The sequence below is a fragment of the Ammospiza nelsoni genome, chromosome Z (genome assembly GCF_027579445.1).
Source record: "Ammospiza nelsoni isolate bAmmNel1 chromosome Z, bAmmNel1.pri, whole genome shotgun sequence".
Lineage (NCBI taxonomy): Eukaryota > Metazoa > Chordata > Aves > Passeriformes > Passerellidae > Ammospiza > Ammospiza nelsoni.
Genome location: NC_080669.1, coordinates 23,623,856 through 23,643,752, shown reverse-complemented (window position 1 = coordinate 23,643,752; position 19,897 = coordinate 23,623,856). Strand labels below are relative to the sequence as shown.

General features: G+C 41.1%; 1 protein-coding gene across 1 annotated transcript in view; it reads right to left on the bottom strand.

Annotated features, from left to right (window-relative positions):
• Positions 1–481: 481 nt before the first annotated feature.
• The window catches only part of CPLX1 (complexin 1), a 106,893-nt gene continuing 87,477 nt past the window's right edge, over positions 482–19,897 (bottom strand). Inside the window, exon 4 of the mRNA XM_059491944.1 lies at positions 482–5,267. Coding sequence (XP_059347927.1) covers positions 5,070–5,267 — 198 coding nt within the window. The 3' untranslated portion in view covers positions 482–5,069. The remainder of the gene's footprint in view (positions 5,268–19,897) is intronic.

The following is a 19,897-nucleotide window of genomic DNA, read 5'->3' as shown; positions in this document are numbered from 1 at the left end:
CTAACGTGATGCAACACTCATGCTGAATACAACTGCTCATGATTTGTGCCTAAGAAAGTAAAATGAGGCTTAGCTGTGTGGAACTTGCCATTCAAAGAGTTTTGTTGTATATGTCACAAATTCTGGATCCTGAGATATATTTCATGTCATTGCAAATCAGTGTTTCACATTTTTTGTCTTAAGATCCAAACATATTCTCACTACACCATAGCTAAATGTCCATGTTTCTTTCAAAGGAGTGTTGTTCTGCTCTTCTTAAGGAAAACTAATTCCTAGTAGCAAAATGTTTTAAAATTTGATCATCACCTGTACAAATTAAAAGTCGTCAGTGTTTCTGACAAATGAAACAATGAGCATATTTATTCAAATAACATCCATGTTGCTCCTCAATTCTGTTACCATTCTATTTGTATATGAGCCTCCATGCTTCGATTTCCAAATGTAGCCTGATAGGAATTTCACAGGAAAGCATTGCAAACAATTTATGAAATCACTGGGGTTTTTTATTGGCTGTGATTCCATTTTAAAAGAACATCATACCACTTACCCACATCATGCAGGAAAAAATACCAGTAAAATAACAAATTAAAATCACATTCACAATGTCTCTACTTTAAATAATCTTCAAGTACTGCATGCATCTGAAAGAAAGCTGGGGAGCATTTCTACTAGAAAATGCATGATTAAGTTAAATTTTTCTCTGTGTGTATGAAAGAGAGAAACAGGCAATTTTTTAATGACAGTACTGAAACATTTTACTAACTCAGTGCATGAAGAAACAGTTATCTTGGTAACATATATTCAGAACAAATACAGACAACTTTCAGATACAGAAGACATTACATTTAGATCACAACAGCTAGTCTCTAACAATGCTTGTTCTAGCACAAAAAGCTTGGCAAAAAGATGTATTCAGCAGCACTGGTATGGTCTTTCTTGATGAAGGAGAGAGGCTGGGAGAGATATGAGCCAATGTATGATACTAGAAACATAGACAGAGGAACTCCAAAGTGATTAAGCACATGATCTTATATTTTGTTTTATTCATTTTAAACACAAGAGGAGCATTGATAATTAATATTGCAGTCTGATTTCATATGGCTTTCTCTACATACAAATGTGAGTTCTCAAGGTCAATGGCAAACTAAATCATTTACCCTCCAAATGAGAAGGCCCTTTGACTATTTTTTCACTAACCTGTAAGGTCTTGGAGTTGTGAGGGAAAATGACTGCAGTGTCTAGCCAACAACCTTTCTGTGTAAATAAAAACTAGTTATAAAACTAAAATACCTCATTTACCTGAGATTGAACAGACCAGTGAAGCAAATAAAACAATGCCATGAAAGACAAAAAAATATTCAGAATCCAAACAATGAACCATGCTTCTCTTTGGTCTCTTGTTTAAGTGCTTCATCACCTGCTTGAATGCCAAGGGGAAAAGTGTGAGAGACAATGTTTCTGACTTCCACACATGAGCTAAAGGTGTCTGTGTCCCTTGTTACCAGTTCTGAGTGGGAAGGGAAATAGATGGGCAGAAGAGAAGGGAGAGTGCCTTGCTCTCGAGTCTGTTCAGCATGGCTTAGGCACTTCAGGACTGTGGAATGACTTAAGGAGAGGTCCACTCTCATGCAATGTGCCAAAGTTGTATGAGGCAAAACCAAGCAAAACCTATCCAGTACCTGTGACAGATCTTCTGTCATGTTTCTTATGGCAAGAAAAGGAAAATGGGAACGAGCAGCTCACACCTGGATGAACTCTCTCCTGTCGATGGAGGAAGGGCTGGTGCAGGTGTGCCTAGCTGAGATGCAGAAGTGATGAAATGGCTGAGCTGGGAAGCCCCCACAATGAAAAAGACTCAGTAAATTACTTAATAAACCACCTTCCCTTTACCTCCTACTCTATGAACCTGGAATGAAGCCTATATGACTCAGTACAGTGATTCTATGGCCCTCTTCAGGTGTTCAATCCAGATGTTCACACAGCTCAGGAGCTCAGCTCACAAGAGCAGTATTTTTACTATTCTGAGCCCAGGGATAGCACTACCTGCTTAAGAAATTTTACTACAGTCTACACAAGATCCTGTCTTAGACCAGTCATTCAATGCCACATCTGCTGAGGCACAATTACCTAAAATGATACCAAACACTCTTCGTTTCTCTCTCTTCCCCCCATTTTCTCCCAGTTCCCCACCTTCCACAGATGTGTGCACAAACATGCACAATCAAACTGCCAGAGAGACTGTGAAAACAATCAGCACTAACATTCTGCAAGGGGAATGCTAGGCAGAAAATTCTGATCTGACATCAGGAACAGTATTTGGTTGGATGAGGAAGGGAATCAGTAATGGGGGCTAGGGAAAGGTCAGCAAGCAAGTGGTAGAGAAAAGCCAAAGTAAAGTGGAATAAGCTTATCTTCTCATTTGTTTGTTTGTTTGCAGAGTTCTCCAGCACAAGGCCAGGGGAATATATGAATAGACATGTTCATTTTAGCACAGGCACATTTCTGCTGGTTTTACTTATGTGTTAGAGGATGCGTGCCACAGAAATTAATCAAGGCATTTCAAAAGTATTGATGTCTGTATGTCAGCGATCTATGTTAGGAGATCTAGTGACCAGTGAGTGGCTGAAACGAAGAGCCGGGCTGTGCTTTTTAGCTTTTGGGGATGTTGGATACTCTGTAGCAGAGCATTAAAATGAGCTGCTGCCCTTGTGACAGAAATAGAGTTTCCAATTTTGTGAGATTTACTTAAACAGCCTCAAATTACTAGTTGCAGAATTTGCATGGGGTGAGTAGGATACTCTTCCTAGAAAATGGTAAATTGTTCAACACTACTATGCTGTACCCAAGCACAGATTCATAAAGTGTTCTGGGTTTACTGAAAGTCTCAGGAGGGAAGCAGTCATCTTGCTTTAAATTAAATTCAGGCGGAAAAAAGTCCTGCTGACATTATCCAAATGAGTAAAACTTGCCTTCTGGATAGCCCTTGGCAGCTTGTACTTGAACAAACAAGTCTTTTTCATAGATCCAGCCAGAAACAAGTTGCATCTTTATCAACTTGCTCTGACTTGTATATCAGTCAAACCTCTTCAGCCTCTGCCTTGGATTCCATAGAAAGTTATGTTTGAAATTATTTGAGAAGAAGCAAGGACTGTAACACCTGAACAAAAATTGTATGAGGAGGGCATATTATATTATTCTCTTTCAAAATACTCTTTTCCTATTGCAACAGATGCTACTGGAAGGTACAGAGCTCTCATGCTCAATTCCTTAACCATGGTACAGATTTCTTCTGCTTACCTGGAAAGGTGATACATGTCTTCTAAAAGATCTTATTCAGAATAATATTGAGATGTTTGCCTAAACTCAGTTGCACTGAATAAGTGGAAAGAATTTCCATTGAAGTAAAATGTTTAATTTAGGTACATAATGAAGCATCTGATATTATCCTCCTTTTTGTTGCCAGCAGAAAGAGTGTATTTGCTTTCAAATCTCATCCATGTACTTAGGAAATTTTTGTCGTTCCCAGGACAGGGACAAGCAATGTTAGTTCTGCTAGCCAAACCCTGATTGTCCTGACAAGACTGTGAGACTGAGATGGTGAGTCTCCAGCATCAACTACAGAGACCTAGCTAGATGCAAAATTTCAGGATTAGCTCTTCAGATGATAAGCCAGATACCTGTGGACCTGTGTTCAAAATAGGTCTATCTATGTATTGAATCTATGTAGGTATTACCAAGTCAACATCTCCCATAGAATTTAGATTTTCTTATGCAATTACGTGACATCTACAGTGTTTCATTGAGGAAACCTCTGTACCTGTGTCTGCACAAGGCCACAAAGATAATGGTGAGAAAAAAAATCTTCTCCCACCTGTTAGCATCAAGGGATACCACATACTTCTGTGCCCTAAGAAGCATCCTCACTATACGCTTTTATATAGGTAGAGACTGAAACCTACATTTTACAGGTGAAGAATCTCAGTGGGGCAGAAAATAAGTGACCTCCCAAAGGCAATGCAATAATTTAGCACAATAAATGTAATGGATATTTATGGGTCTGCCATGACTCACATTCAGACCACCACACACTCCCACACACTGCAGGAAAGGGTGGGCAGGACACAGCCATGACAATGTGCTGGGACCCAAATGTCCAACCCGCAAGCACTGCTGGAAACAGGATGGTTGAATATGGCAGAAAGAGGAAGATTGGTTAAACAGAGCAGCAAATACACTTGTCATTGGCTTCAGAGGGGTTGGGGAGGTCCTCTACGGTGCCCTCTTCTCTGGTTTCAGCTCTCTGTACGGCAAGTGCCTGACCAATTTGCTCATTCAAGGTAAATGTATGGCTAATTCCCAAAGTAACATGACTCTTGCTTAGATTCTGAGGCATTTAACTTCTACAGCATCTGAGGGCAGATGATTCACTTTTTCCACAATTCTGAGTGATGTCAGCTGTGTAAGTCATGCATGATTTACTTTCCAAAGGATCTTTTATTTATGTCACAGATGGAATTAAAACATAAAAACTCTGCTTCCATGGGAGAACTGAGATATCCCTTCTGAGAGCAGATGTGCTCAAAAAAAAATGGCTAATGTGACCCAATCAATAGGAACATTATAATAATGACTAATTATTATTAATAATAAAAATAAGATAATTTAAAAAAATTAAAGAGGCCACTGTTCATACTTAGTGAACACTCATTCTTGCATTGGATGGAAATGAGATTGTTCCTTTTCTATGCTTGATGTGCAGTGCTGTATTTAACATACACAGTACTATGGCTTATAATAAAAGTTGTGTAGTCTGCAGCTTTTTAATCTTTACATCCATTCAGAGGCATCTACTGGATGTGACTATGTACAAAATTAAGGAATGGATGAGTCTTGGGGCAGAGGAAAGAGGCAGTTGGAAGGGTATGGGAAGCGAAGGGACTCCTAGTGAGCAGTAGAGGGAGGGCAGAGGTGGGGAGGACTGCGGGATGAATGGCAAGATTTAAATCCCCATTGGGCAAAAGAGAAATCCTTTGCAGTACTGTTTATGCCCATCTAACAGTCTGCAGCTATTACTTCTTGAACATGTCCTGCAGGGGCCCTGGTAAGTATTTGATGACTGTGTCTAGGATGCTCTCTTCTTCTTCCTCCTCCTCATCCCCACAGCCAGGAGGGATCGCCTTCTTCGGGCGTGTCAGACTCCCTTCAGCATTAGCTTCCAGTGCAGCCTGGGCCTCTGCTTCCTTTTCTTCCTTCTTCTTTATCCCATACTGCAGAGGAGAGATAACACATTGTCTGAATCATAATACGAGAAATAACACATCTGCTGAACAGGAAGCCAGCCATTGCATGTGGTGCCTCATATTCTGCAGTAAGAACATCACATATTCTCATTTTGCTCTTTTGCACAGATACTAAAAATATCCATACTAACAACCCTCCACTAAGTATAGCCCAGTGGATGAACAGCCTTCACAAGAAAAGATGCTGAGATCCCTCAGAAGCAAGCACAGAGGAAAAACTGGGACTATGCAGCTAATGGGTCACTAGTAAAGAGAATATAAGCTCTGGGTTAGTGAAGTGTTAGGGAGGCCTTCTACTGATGTTGATCCTCCTCTTTTCTGTTCACAAGTCTGATGCTTAGGTCCATCATCTGCAACGACTTCGAAAGTCCATCTGCAGCATTTTATGGTTTATAGATGTGGCAAAACTTCAGGGAAAAATTAGTTACCCACAAAAGAAAGCAAACAGGTCAGGACAGACAAGACAGCAGTGAAGACAACAATATTTAGATATTCTCATGTGGGACATATCCTATAACATTCATTCATGTTCTCTTTATATAAGTGGGACAGAAAGACCTCTGTGAAAAATAAACGATCATGGGAAAATCAGCTGACTATTTGAAGAGAAACACTCTGAACCCTGTGAGTAGAATGGGTACTTGAAATTTGCTACTTCCACTAAGAATTAGCAGCATGCCACTAAGACATTAGATAAGTAACCAGAATCCTATTTTATGGTATTAGATTCAAGAGGCTACATTTAATACAGGACTAAACATATGCATATGCTGCTCTTTCCGTAAGTGTTTTTCACACTGCTTCAGAGATTAAGGTTATAGACAAGGAAAAAAAAATCAACTCAAACTGCCACATGCAAATCTAGAGCAAAATGTCTACCTGCAAGCTATCCTCTGTACTATCGAATCATAGAATGGCTTGGGCTCGGAGGTGAATTTCAAGGCCATCCAGTGGCAAATTTCAGGCCAAGCAGTGAGTAGGAACATTTTCAGCTAGGTTAGGTTGTTCAGAGACCTGCTTTTTTTATTCAGATCAATTCAAATTTCCCAGACTGCTTCCACTTTTTCTGATAATAACTGGAGGCTAAACTTTCTTGGCACCGTGATCGTGATGCAAACGCAGGGAGTGTCCCATTTCTCAGTGCCCAGCTGAGCTTCAAAGAAGCCAGCTGTACATTTCAAGGATGCTTGCAGTCCCCAAGCTCACAGCTCCCTGTCTGGCAGCAGTGTTCTTCTGCTTATCACTTTTACCTTTTGAAAAGCTACCTTAATGGCTGCTCACTATCAGCTCCTGAGCCACCACCAGTTACCTCACACACACCTGCTCAATTGCTTACAATCCATGTTGCATGCATAAACTTGAAAACAAAATTATATATGATTTCAAAAACATCAAAGAATTAACTTGGTACCACGCACTCAGTATTTTCAAGTACCAATAAAACCTTACTGTTGAATAGACATTAATTAGATGCTATTTTCATTATTTTTTCTTTTCATTTTTTTCTACTTCTAAAATTAGTACAAATTGTTAACCAGTAAAACCGAAAGTGCACTGCTGCATTCATGACTTTCTGATTTCCGAGGGCTGTTGGGTGTGACTTTTCATCCTAAATATTTCTGAGCAAAGGCATTATTTTTTATTCCTTTCTCCATCATAATTTATATTTAAGATGACAGCCTGCAAAGTTGAAAGCAGGCTTCGAAACACTCAAGCTCTCTAAATCAATTCTCTCATGCCAAAATGTTCATTAAGGACATTTGTCTTATAATTTTTATACCTACTGGGTGCTGGTCACATCTGATTTCACTGGAAAGCTATTAAAGACAAATGATAAATCCATTCTCATGTGAGATGACTAACTTGTAGTTACAGGGCTGTACTCCACAAAGGAGATTTAACACAGGATGAGCTACCACGTGTATGGAATGACATCCAGTGCTAGATTGGAGCCAGACTGCCCCATTCTCCCTCTCAGGCCACAGGTAGATGTTTCTAGGTGATTCCCAGTGTAATTTATACGCAGATTCTGCCTTCCTTCGCCAGCTAGAGGGGAACACTAGTGGAGACACCATAAATCACAGTAACACACAAGTACACTGCATGCTGTCAAATCCTCCATCTCAAAACAAGTATCAGCTCAAGATGCACTGATCCTCTAGCTCAGGAACAAATATTCAGCTCACAGGAAGGAGTGAGTGGAACAAAACCAACCAGTAATGAGAATCTAGTATTGTCATTTAAATTTCATAATATTATGTAATGCTTTGCATTAACAAAAATGTAAGCTGTGAAGATTCATAGGTAAATGGCACACTTTAGGTTTGAAATTGTTTCAGAGGAAATAAAATTACAGAAATTGAAGTCTTAATATAAGAAAAAATTTAAAGAAGTGTCTTCATTTGGAAGAAAATTATTTCTTCCATGAAATCATTTGTGTGAAGTCAACAAATTATTTTTAAAAACATGACTAAAAATAATCTTTCTGGTGCTCTGGTTTCCCTGAGGATAGGAAATATTTCATAACTTACAAAAAAAATTGAGGGATGAGAATAGTTTCATTTTTATTCAGGGTTCAACCCCACAAAAATTAATACCAAAAGCTGTATCATTACCTGCTTGGCCTTAGTCACATATTCATGTCTTCTACTATAAGCAGAATTATGGACCTAACCCAGGAAGATACTGAAATGTTTTTAGTAAGTCTACTAGTAAGTCTTCTGCCACTCGTAAAGTTATTGCTCTGTGGCCACATGGGGATTGGATAGTTGTCACTGGGTTATGTTAGAGAAATACTGTCAGCCTGGAGTCCTCAGTCACCAGCTGGGAAGAGAAGGGAAAAAATACCCAGGCCCTCACTGATGGGATGTCAGGAAAAGACAGACTAACATACTAACATACAACATCAGCCTCCTCCCTGTCTCTTTTCTTTCTTATTCCTCCAGTTTTTCACAAGGCAAAGTAGGTGCACGAACTGCGAACATTCTGGAAATTTGATCTAATGACAGTAAGATTGTAAGGGAGTAGAGGGCTTTTGAGCCAATGAGATCTGCAGGCAAAAATGTGAACCTATCATAAATACAGTTACAATTTCTTAAGATGAGCCAACAATTTCTACTGAAAATGAACATGTTTATCTAGCAAATATCTAGGCCATGGAATGAATAAACTGTAATATCCTAGTTAAGAGACTTGCAGAAGTAATAGCACGTCTTTGGGTCAGGAGTGGAACTGACTCTGCAGGAAGACAGCAGCAATCAACATGCAAGAGAGTGATTTTCCTTGGATGAGATTTGGAACTGCCTACTTAGAAACAAGTAATTTATCTGAAAAAGCGAAAGAACTAAAAAAGAAGGTTTATGGGGGATACAAAGACTACTTGAAGACTATATGGTGAGACAAGAGAAGTCAGGAAACAACTCTTCCCTCCAAGCGCTCTGAGAGCTTGAAACTGGACCTCAGTCCAAATATTACTGCATAGGAAATAATATTGTGTGAAATAATACTATGTATTACATAACACTGAGCTTTGTCTTCTGGGAAAAGGTTGGCATGTGAATTGTAGTGGTTTCATCTCTCTTCGGGGAATTGAACTTTGCAGTTGTTTTGCTCAGCTGCAGGTAGAGCAGCACTGCTGAAACTATGTCCAAACAGCTGTGGCAGATACAGCCATCTTTGGAATTACTATTTTATTTACTAGCTAAGGTTTGGAAAGCTACTGAGAGATTTAAATGCTTATTCCTTATCTTGCTTCCTATAAATGTTATGGGATATAAAAGTCAGTCTATACTAACAGCTCTGTCTGTTAAGTTTCATTCATATTCTGAACCTCAATACAAAAAAAGAAAAAAAAAATTAGCCAGACTTCAAAGCATACGGTTAGAAAAGACACTGGAAGGGCAACATGCACATCATTTTATCTCAAGAGTTAACGTGACCTGAATAACTCTTTTTCTTAGACTCCAACTACTGAAAATCTCTCACCTATTCTGGAACTTAACTACCCTTTGCAAATAAAGTATTTCTCCTCATGTCAAATGTGATTTGTCATAAAATGACTTTAAAAAAATCTGAAAAATATGCAGCTCCTCCAAAAAGATTTATCTTTCACCTGTCTTTTCTGACCGTATTTATCAATTGTGCAAAGTTCTTATTTTTCTCTCCCATTAGCAAAGAGAACACCAGCCCAATTTAGATATTTCCAACACTAATGCATGGTATTTTCTACCAGCAATAAATGTAGGACTGAAACAAACCAAGAGCAATGGGTAGAGTTCAGACCTTGAGTTCCACAACTGTGAGAGCCTAGGGTACAGAAAAAGACTCCCTTTTTATTTGATTTCCACAAACTTAGAAGTCTTTCTTTGGTCTCTCTCTGAGTGAACAGGCTGTCAAATACAGGAGGTGAGGGTGCTGAAACCCAGAGTCCCAAGCACACTGTTCTCACCACTGTTTAAAGCACAGAGCCTACTTTGATGTAGATCTGCCCAAAAATGTGCCCTGGCTTTTCTTTCACCTCAAATCTGCTGATTTCATTTTGAGCTAAATTTGGCTCTTTTTGCTTGTTTGTTTTTGTTGGTCTACTTGTCTTTCTAATCAGTTCATTCATCCTGAGCTTGATAGTGAGGATTAGTACCCAGAAATCTTGTGCGGGAGCCTTTTAACACATATTAAAGGAGGACACTCTCTTGGTCTCTCAAGTAACCCATTTAAGTGCAAGGTCTGCCATGCAGTGTTAGAATTACACTGACTGTTTCAGGCAACTCAGACACCCTGACCCTAGATAATCTCTTTGCTTTCTGAGGAGTAATGAACAAAGAATCACACCCTGCCACTTGGGCAGTAATGCCAATTTCAAGCTGTGGCAAGGAATGAAAGGTATGAGAGAGAATGCAGGGTGTCTCAGTCCATGACACACCAGCAGGGTGCATGGGGGCTCTGTGTGGAATGAGTGTAGGTGTGGGCACTTTCGTGTCTCTAAATGCTGCTGCACAGCTCTGCTGACCCTGTCAATGTGTTAGCAGAAGACAGCTGATTAATAATGGAAAAGAACAAGGCAAAGTCTGGCAACCACAGTCCCAAACTACATTGTTCAATTGTGTGTGAGCCAAACCGGAGCACAGCTCAGGAGAGAGGTGGCAGAGAGAAAGAAAGGAAGACAATTAAACTTCAGGTAGAGGACACTTGAAATGCAAAGCCAGAGCCTCCTCTCACCTGGAAAAGATGCTCCAAAACCATCTCCTTGGGGGCTGTCAGACTTTTCCAGGCAGTTTTCCAGCAGTGATTATTTGTAAACCTCACTCATGTCCTTTGAATCCTTTACCTCATCCAAGGTTCTACTTCCCCTGTGGCTACACATGCCTTGCTACTCTGTGCTAGCTCAGGCTTTCAGCTCTGTCAAAATCACAGCAATTCTTCTTGCATGACCTGTCTTGTTTTAGGTCTTTCAGTATGTTCTTCAGTCTCATCCCCCTGTTTCTCTCAGGGGGCTCTCACAGCAAACACAGAGGCCTGCAGGTTTTCTCTTGGACCACAAACATAAATCGGATGCCAATACAGATTTCAAAGGGTTCATGTGATCTTCATTGGCCTCCCATCAGCGTCTTCTTCTGGTGACACTGGGTGAATCTAGCAGTCTTTCCTTCTCCCCCATGGCAATATTGCTGCCTGAGAACCAAGCCCCTGGCTTCTGCTTCAATTAGCTGTGGAACTACAGAACAGTCCTATGGGAATATCCAGTGCCCTAAGCATCCAAGAGTAATGCTACTCTAAACAATAGATGTGAAATTTGCTTTTCTGCTGCCCCACAACAGATGGAGAGCAAGATAAAGCACTGCTCTCTGGAGATCAGATCTGTACTCAACAAGCCTTGTTTGTTTACTTTGATTGAAAACAACATCATATCTGTCCACTATCGCTGTTTAAGTGAAAACCAGAACTACATCAGGTTCCTGATTGCAGAAGCCATCTCTGAATTTTCTGCAAACTCATATCAAGGGGAATTGTTTCTCTGGTTTCCATAGAGACCGGCCCAGACAAGCCTAGTGAAAAGAAAGGGATCATAGGATTATAGAATGTCTTGGGCTGGAAGGGACCTTACAAATATCTCCAAATCATCCCAAACTCCCTACATGCAGGGACACCTTCCACTAGAATAGTTTGCTTAGAGTCCCATCCAGTCATGGGAGAGAGGAGAGGTGCACCAGGCCTCTAATCATCTTTGTGACCCTCCTCTGGACTTGCTCCAACAGGTCCCTATCCTTCTTATGCTGAGGAACCCAAATCTGGACACAGAGCTCCAGACAGGTCTCATGAAAGCACAACAGAAGGATAGAATCACTTCACTAGATCTGCTGGCCAAGCTGCTTTTAATGCAAGCTGCTTTTAATGCACAGTGATTTTCTAGACTGCAAGTGCACATTGTCAAGCCATGTGTCATCCAGTTCTCAAAGCCAAAGTTCTCATCCACCCTCAAGTCCTTCTCCTCAGGGCTGCTCTCAATCCATTCACTGCCCAGTCTGTATCTGTGCTTGGGATCTGTGCCTCAGGTACAGGACCTTGCACTTGGCCTTTCTGACCTTCATGGGGTTTGCACAGCCCCACCTCTCCAGCCTATGCAGGCACTTCTGGATGGCATCCCTTCTCTGCAGCACGTGGCTGCCCCACGCAGCATGGTGTCTGTGGCAAACCTGCTGAGGGTGCCCTCGAGCCCACTGTCTGTGTCACTGACAAAGATGCTAAATAGTGCCAGTTGAACTCCGAACCCTGAGGACACCACTCATCTCTGTCCACTTGGACACTGAGCCTTTAACCACATGTACAGTCCTAGAAGACGATGCTAAATGTACATAGCTCAAACACTGATAGTCCAGTAGCTGTGGAGCCAACCATGCTGGTAATTACAGCCAAGAATTGTTGGTAGTAACATGCCATGGGAAAGAACAAGACATGGCTGGAGATGGGGGCCATGTAGAAGTAAGCGCAGAACTTTTCTGGGACAAAAATACTTGTTCTGGCTCCTGTAGATAAACCCAATACAGCACAACACAAATGAGGTAAAGAAGTGGGCATGGACTGTAAAGGGGTAAACAAGAACACCCACGACCCCTAACAACAGAACTTGTCCTTTCCTTTCCTTTCCTTTCCTTTCCTTTCCTTTCCTTTCCTTTCCTTTCCTTTCCTTTCCTTTCCTTTCCTTTCCTTTCCTTTCCTTTCCTTTCCTTTCCTTTCCTTTCCTTTCCTTTCCTTTCCTTTCCTTTCCTTTCCTTTCCTTTCCTTCCCTTCCCTTCCCTTCCCTTCCCTTCCCTTCCCTTCCCTTCCCTTCCCTTCCCTTCCCTTCCCTTCCCTTCCCTTCCCTGCCCTGCCCTGCCCTGCCCTGCCCTGCCCTTCCCCTTGCCCTGCCCTCCTTGCCTTCCTTCTGCCACTTCCTTCCCTCTCTTACTTCCTCTCTAATTCATCTCTTCCCTTCTCTCTTTCTTTTCATCTTAACCCTTTGCCCAAAATCCACTCCATGTGCTTATATGGTAGGTCAGGGGACTAGCTAATACCAATTTCCATGCCAAGTGTGTAATTTACTAATAAAATGTTGTGAGTTTTTGTGGACCCTCTGACTTTTGTTGTTACTTTCGACCACAAGGGTTTTTGAATTTTGCATGTTCCCTCCCCTGTAAGGATGGGATGTTACACCACAGCTCTTCGTGTCAATCCAACCAATTCCTTAACAACCAAGTGGTCCAGCCATCAAATCCTTGTCTCTCCCGCTTGGAGGATGTGCTCCAGCATCTTGCTGGGCTTCTTTGTTGGGATTCATTGCTCCTGAGTTTGGAGGTGGAGATCTATGTATATTGAACAGCATTTTGGACTCCTGTTCACTTCAAACTTTATCCCATGGTATTCAGCCAAGCAGATCTCTGAAGAGCCTAGGGTCTGCTCTCCTGACACCCAGTAACAGGAGCCATCACCTCACCCCTGTGGTGCCAATAAGGCCCTGGCCCTGCAGGCACACACCTGTCTCTAGCTCCTCCTGTTTTGCCCCCATGCTGTGTTTGCATAGAGGCAGATGGGAAACACATTTTGGCTTAATCCACTATGCGTGCTGACTCTGCCAAAGCAAACTGGCCATTCTGCTCACTGCTCAAGTCACAGGACTGAGCTAAGTTTTCCCACACAAATGCCTTTTTTCCCCATTACTACACACAGGCAGTGTGAACTACAATTTGTGAACAAATTTACTACTCTTTGGAAACCAAGACTCTGAGAAACAACAGAACAGGTATCATATACCATAGATTTTTCTGAATACTCAGTAGAAAGCATGTTTTCATTTTCTCTGTGTTTGCAAATAAGTTTATTTTGTTCTGTTTGTGTGTACAGCATCCATATTAAAACAATGCCTTTCTGCAATATGGTCAGCCTCAGTGAGAGGGAATGAGGTCTTGAAAGCTTCAGGAATGGACATAATTAAATTACTGATGACTAGCAAAGTTCTCCCATTTTGTAATCAGAGAAGAAATCTCCAGAGTAAGCAGAGAGTATCTGACTCATGAAGAAGAGCATAGGATCAGAGGCTCCAAAATACTGATTTTAGGTACCTGGAGGGTGGACTGAAATCAGTGCACTGACTCATGACCACAGGGCCTAAGATACAGTACATACCAAAATCCTAAACCTGTTGGGTCCAGTGGAAAAATTTCTCCTCCAAAATCCAACTTGCAGCTTCAGTTAAGAAAATCTGGGTCAATTTTATTCTTCAAAGCAGTTAAGCAGGATAAGAAGAAAGAAAATTTACATATTCCACAGTAACAACTGCAGTTTAATTGCTCATGGGTTACTCATAGGAAAGTTTAGATTGGCTCCATGATCACCAAGATGGGGTCAAGGTGAGGCTGCAGAAGGTTCCCATGAGAACAGAGGCATTTTCCAGAGATGCAGGTGTGCTCCTAGCCAAAGCAGGTTTTGATTTCTTGTGTTTCAAAGTCTACATTTATCTTTCCACAAGAAAATCTTCCCAGAAGCCAATGGCAGGATCCTGGTAATGGATAAATGCAGTTGCTTGTATGAGTTTAGAAGAATTTATGTTATAGCTACATATCTGATAGCATAAATAAATCCATAGGATAAATCTTTCTTTATGTGTGTGCTATGTAAGATCAGAACATAGAGCATAAGCTGCTCATCCTTCTTCGTGCCTCCTGCATGTATTTCCTTTGCCAAATGAAACCTTTTATTTTAGTACAAGGCTGGTATAATTATTTCCCCAGGATACTGAAGCAATTTTGATTAGACACAACTATTTCTTTTCTATAGCCTGCGTTTACCACGTGTGACAGCTGTTTTTTGTTTTGTTTCTTGTTTGGTTTAGGTTTTCTGGGTTTGTTTTTATTTTTGCATTACTAAATCTTATTTTGAAAGCTCTAGTCCAGTCAGTACATTTTTTAAAAGAACCTAATAATACAAGTGCTCCAGAGGATAAGGAGTGGTTCACCACAGGATAAGGAGTAATACTTTTTTTTGGAGTACAAAGCATGATGAAGTTCCAGGTAACTGTCAAAAGAAATATAGTTTGTACTCTCCCAGGCAATAGGGAATTCATTGTTAGCACACAAGGCTTAAAAATTAATTATTATCCCGCCTTGCAACATTTGTTCTTGGTGGGGTTCAGCATTTCATTGCCTTATTGATCATAAGCACTTTCACAGATGGGAGCTTGAAGCCAGCTGAAAATTCAGAGGTTGAGCCCTAAGTGGCTGATTTAAGTTCAGCTTTCAGCAGGTAAAGTGTGTGAGCTCTCTGTGTCTCATGTCTGCAAATCCTTGGGAAGCCATGAAAGCAAGATTTTTAAAAAAACAATTTTTTACTATCAGTTTTGTTTCTAGCATATTGCTAGAACATTTCTCTGTGCACACATCAGTGAAATGAAACATAATGAAACCTCAGGTAATCCTTGGTGTTCTGTAGTACACTAAAAAGAGCTCATGAACATGTAGGATGGTGTTAGCAGCAAAGTAATAGGTTAACAGAGCTCATCACAGCAGAGCAAGGAGGAACTTAGAAAGGATTCTGGAAGTGGTACCTTTGTACATGACTGAAAATGTGCTCCAGGTAAATTTGTGCTCCCTAGTGTAGTTTAGCACTACAGTGAGGGATAGTTGCATTTGACTGTAGTCTTCTATTAGACAGTAGTTTTGAGGGAAATTAAAAGGATAATTTTCTATCTAAAAATATTCAACAGATCATAGATTATTACACCAAAAAAAAAAAAAAAAAAAAAAAAAAGAAGAAAGCAAACTAACAGGCCCAGGTATAAAAGTAGCACTCATATTACTGCTAAGTATTCTGGGAACTAACCTGGGAGGAAAAGAGGCCCTTAGACCAACATTTAGGTATGCATCTGCAATTTTTCTCTGCTTTCTGTGTGACCACATGGGCGACAATAATTAATTTCTTCTTGGTGAATAGACAATTTAAGTAAGATTTACCCTTCTAAATGGACTACACTGTAAGTTCTGAAACATAGTTATTGCTTACAATGATCCCACACTGAAATATTAGAAGTTGTTTCTCTGCCATTTTCATATGTTATACTGTCCTCAGTAACTTCCCTGGGTTGATAGGATAAATTTGACAGGACAATAAACTGCCTCAAACTTTTCAAGGAGAACTTTTTTTTAAGTAACCTACACCAAAGTTGTAAATGCTGACTTTGTTGACAGCACAAGGTAATGTAATTCAGCAATAGTAACAGATCAGGAAATATTAGTTAGGTGATTATCTTTAGTCCTTGCTTTGAGACTATTTAATTGTTGTCATCAATTCCTTGGGGATTTTTCTGTGTGGAATAAATCCTGCCACTGGATCTAATTAGCACAGCCACTCTGCCAGTACCTTTGTGGAGACCAAGGCATTGTCACAAACTCTGAGCCAAGACTCAGTAAAATCAAAGGTAGTTAATCAATTAGTTTCAAACCTTTGACACACTCTTGCCTCTGAAGTACAGAGAGTATTTCTCAATCCCATTAACTGGCAACAGAAGTGAGAACTCTGACATCAAAATGCTTTAAAAATAGGAAGAAAACTTCTGACATCCAAAAGAGCAAGTAGGAAATTATGAGTGTTAATTCATATGCTGCAACTTTTCAGAAGGACATGAAAAAATGAAGGGCAAGTCACTTCTTTTTCTCTAGCCCTTTTTGGACAGGCACGCCAGCCTCTTCCTTACATAATTCGAGGTAGTTTTCTTGCTTCCCAAGAGACTAGAGAAGGCACGTTTGTAGTGAAATCTGGCAAGGGAAAATACCTGGTTCATCTTAACAACCCAGCCAAACAGCAATAATGTTGTTGAAGTGGGAGACCCACTCAGTCTGTATAGTGTTGCTATAGTTGGGTTGCCATGACAAACCTCAAGAACTATCTTCAACTGTAAATAGCCATGGCATAAAAAAAAATCTCAGACCATTGCAATAGCAAGCAACTAGCTGGGCTGATAACTCAAAATCCATTCTAGATGAGATGCATGTTTATTTCCTCTGTGTGGAATCAGCTGTTGAGCTTTGCTCATCCTCTCTCTTGGCTGGACATGGTCAGAGGACAAATGTTTTGTATTGTCAGGGATTTGTGAGCAGGGGCAGAGCCCATGGAGCTCACAGACCACATCAAGAGCTGTACAGCAGAAGGGGGAGACAAACCTTATGCTGAGGAGCTTGCTGACTCTACTGTACATTTCTCCCAGGCATACCTTTGTCCTATGGCAACAAGACAAAGGCATTTCATCTCCTACAGACATCCATTCACTAAAGTACCAAAAGGAGCCTATTCAAAGGCCCTTTAATAATTTCAAGAAATTTCAAAATTTCTCAAGGTCTTGGCTGGGGTCTCCAGTTTTTTTTTTGCCCTCTCCATATATGCAGGACCTCACAGCAATTCAGACAGAAGGTATGGCACAGCTGAAGTGTTAACCTCTCAATACATGGAAGCATTCATCTTCCAGACAGTGAGTCAAGAAACAGTAACAAGCCCATTTTCTTTCTCTTTCTTGATCTAACTGGGTGGGGATTTTCTGCCACAGAAGTGGACGGAATTCATGCAGCATGTTTGATTTTTTTCATGCCCATGTCAAAAAGCAGCAGTTCAAAGAACTTACTTATGGGGTAACTGATACCCAGCAGTGCTCATCTTATTCTCTGCAAGCTATGCACAGGGAAGTTGGCTGTGTATTTTATTTTCATATTGCCTGAGCACTTTAATGTCATTAGTGAAACTTCCAGTACCTGGGTGTGGGGTGTGGAAAGCAGAGCAAGAGGGCAGATAGACCCTAAATCACACCTGGGATGACCTCAGGGGGCAAGGAGTGCTGGAAGGGAGCACACTGGTAACTGAGCCTGCACATAAATGTGACCATGCACATCCCCAACATGCTCAGCTGATTATGCTGCCTTATATCCCAAACATGATTTATCACCTTCCCATCATAAAATATCTGTACATGCCTAGCAACATCATGAGGCACTAGGAATCCTATTACTTAAGAAAATTATAGTGCTTCAGGCCATTAATGAACAAGTATTCTTCAAATGCAAAAAAAAGGGAGTAATTAAAAAGGTCAAGAAAGAATACACTTGACTAGCTTTTTTGGGATCACCTGAGCTTTTTTGCATCAGCTGCTTGGGGTTTTTGGCCAAAGCCTTAGCCTTTTTGGTAACGGCCCCAGTTATCCAAATTCCTGCTAAAACCTGGAATCTTTTCACGTAACAGGTTTTGTTGAAAAACTGGAGAAAAGCCATTTCAAATCTCAGTCTTTGCTGCCATAAGAGAAGTCCTGTGTTAGTGGAAGCATGCCTTTGACTAACAGTAGAGTTCTTTAAAAATTACTGCCATGAAAGTACACGCAGAAGTTAGCACCAACTCATTGACAAATCTAGGAACTCTGATACTGAGAGAAGGAACACTGTGACTTTGAGATGCACCTGAAAAAAAGGGCTCTATGTATGCAGAAGAATGAAGCCGCCAATAAGCTCAACCCACACTAGAGCCTGGGCAGAACAAAGAAAAAGTAGAAATACTTCCCTGTGTCTGAGCTGTCTGGGCTGCAGGAGTGGAAAGAGGTGTTGTTTTATGCCCACTGATGGACAGGTCCTGGCATCATGACAACAGGTCAAGCAAGTATATACTCTGTGATTACCTTTCAGATCTTGCTTAGCAGATGCTGGTGTGCCTGGTTCAGGTACTTATTGTTCTTGACCTTATGTGCTTCATGGGTGGAAATCTGCAGGATTTTTGTCAGAGAGATTTGTAGAATGTGGGAGGGTAGGAAGTTTGCACATTGGCAAAAAAATAGTGCGCAGATTTTTAAGTTGGGCACAAGCTTCTAATTCTGGAGTATTTTCAGGAAGAGTGGGAAACATGGTGTGCATCTCTTTGTTGATAGAAAATCTCCCTTTTATTTATATATTCATGCATTCTCAGCATCTTTACTGGTAACAGCTTGCCTGTCACTTTCTCGGTGTGGCAGGTTCCTCAGCCCCAGTTCCTGCTCTTGTTTGACTTCCTTCTCACCACAGACAGAAACTAGCCCCTCCCACTCATGTCTCAGACAGACACAGCTCCGATTGTCTGAAAACAGGCAGAACTCAAAGACACAGCATGATCATAGCTGGCTCTAAAAGCACCTGCTTGCTCTCTAGACTGCCCCTCAATATTCCATCCCTCACCTGCTTCCCAGTGCAGCCACTGCAAGCCTGAGGACTCTGTGCTATCATTCAGTAATGCTGTGCGAAAATATTATTTGTTTGGTTGTTTGGCCTTGTGTTTGGAAAATAACTTTTCTGGGGCACTAACTTCGTCAGCCTTTATCAGAGCAAGTATGTGGCTCCCAGGAGAAGGAGCCAGCTTATGCTGGAGGAGGGACAGAAACACTGCAGACAATGGAGAGCATAGGAAGAAGAAAGATGATTTGCTTCAATGAATTTAATTAGGAGACATTAACAATATTTTTCCACTTTGCCCTGTGGTTCTTCCTGCTTTGATACAATCTGAAAAGAATATTTAAAATAAAAAGCAAAACTCCAGACACTAGAACAATTAACCTCTGAACCTCACCTTAGAAATGCAGGCCATTTCTACAGCAAAAGAGACAAAAGCTGGGAAGCTACACAGCACTGGGTTCATATGTCCAGGTGCTGACAGCAGGGGTCTTACAGGAGTGGCCTCTGTGACAAGAATTCAGAGGCTGCCCTTTGCCAGACACAGCCATCTTCAGCTCCAGAGAGAGAAACAGACAGCAAACTGGTTTAAGATTACCTAAGCTGCCTCTTTAGCATGATGTTCTCCCATTCAGGCCCTCCTCTACACAAGGGCTTTGCAAGGCACCTGGCAATAGGAGACAATGAGTGAGCACTTGCTCAAATGTTTGACAGCTACAAGTTAATCATCTGTTCAAAGCCCTTCTGGTCAGTGGGGAGAGGCATACACTGTGGGCAGCAGGACACTCCATTCCAAGGTGTGCATCTGGAACATCATGCCCTCAGGTATGCACTTCTCCCTACCGAGTACCAAGGAAGAAATGACTGCCAGCTCAGGTGGAGACAATGAACAGCTTGATT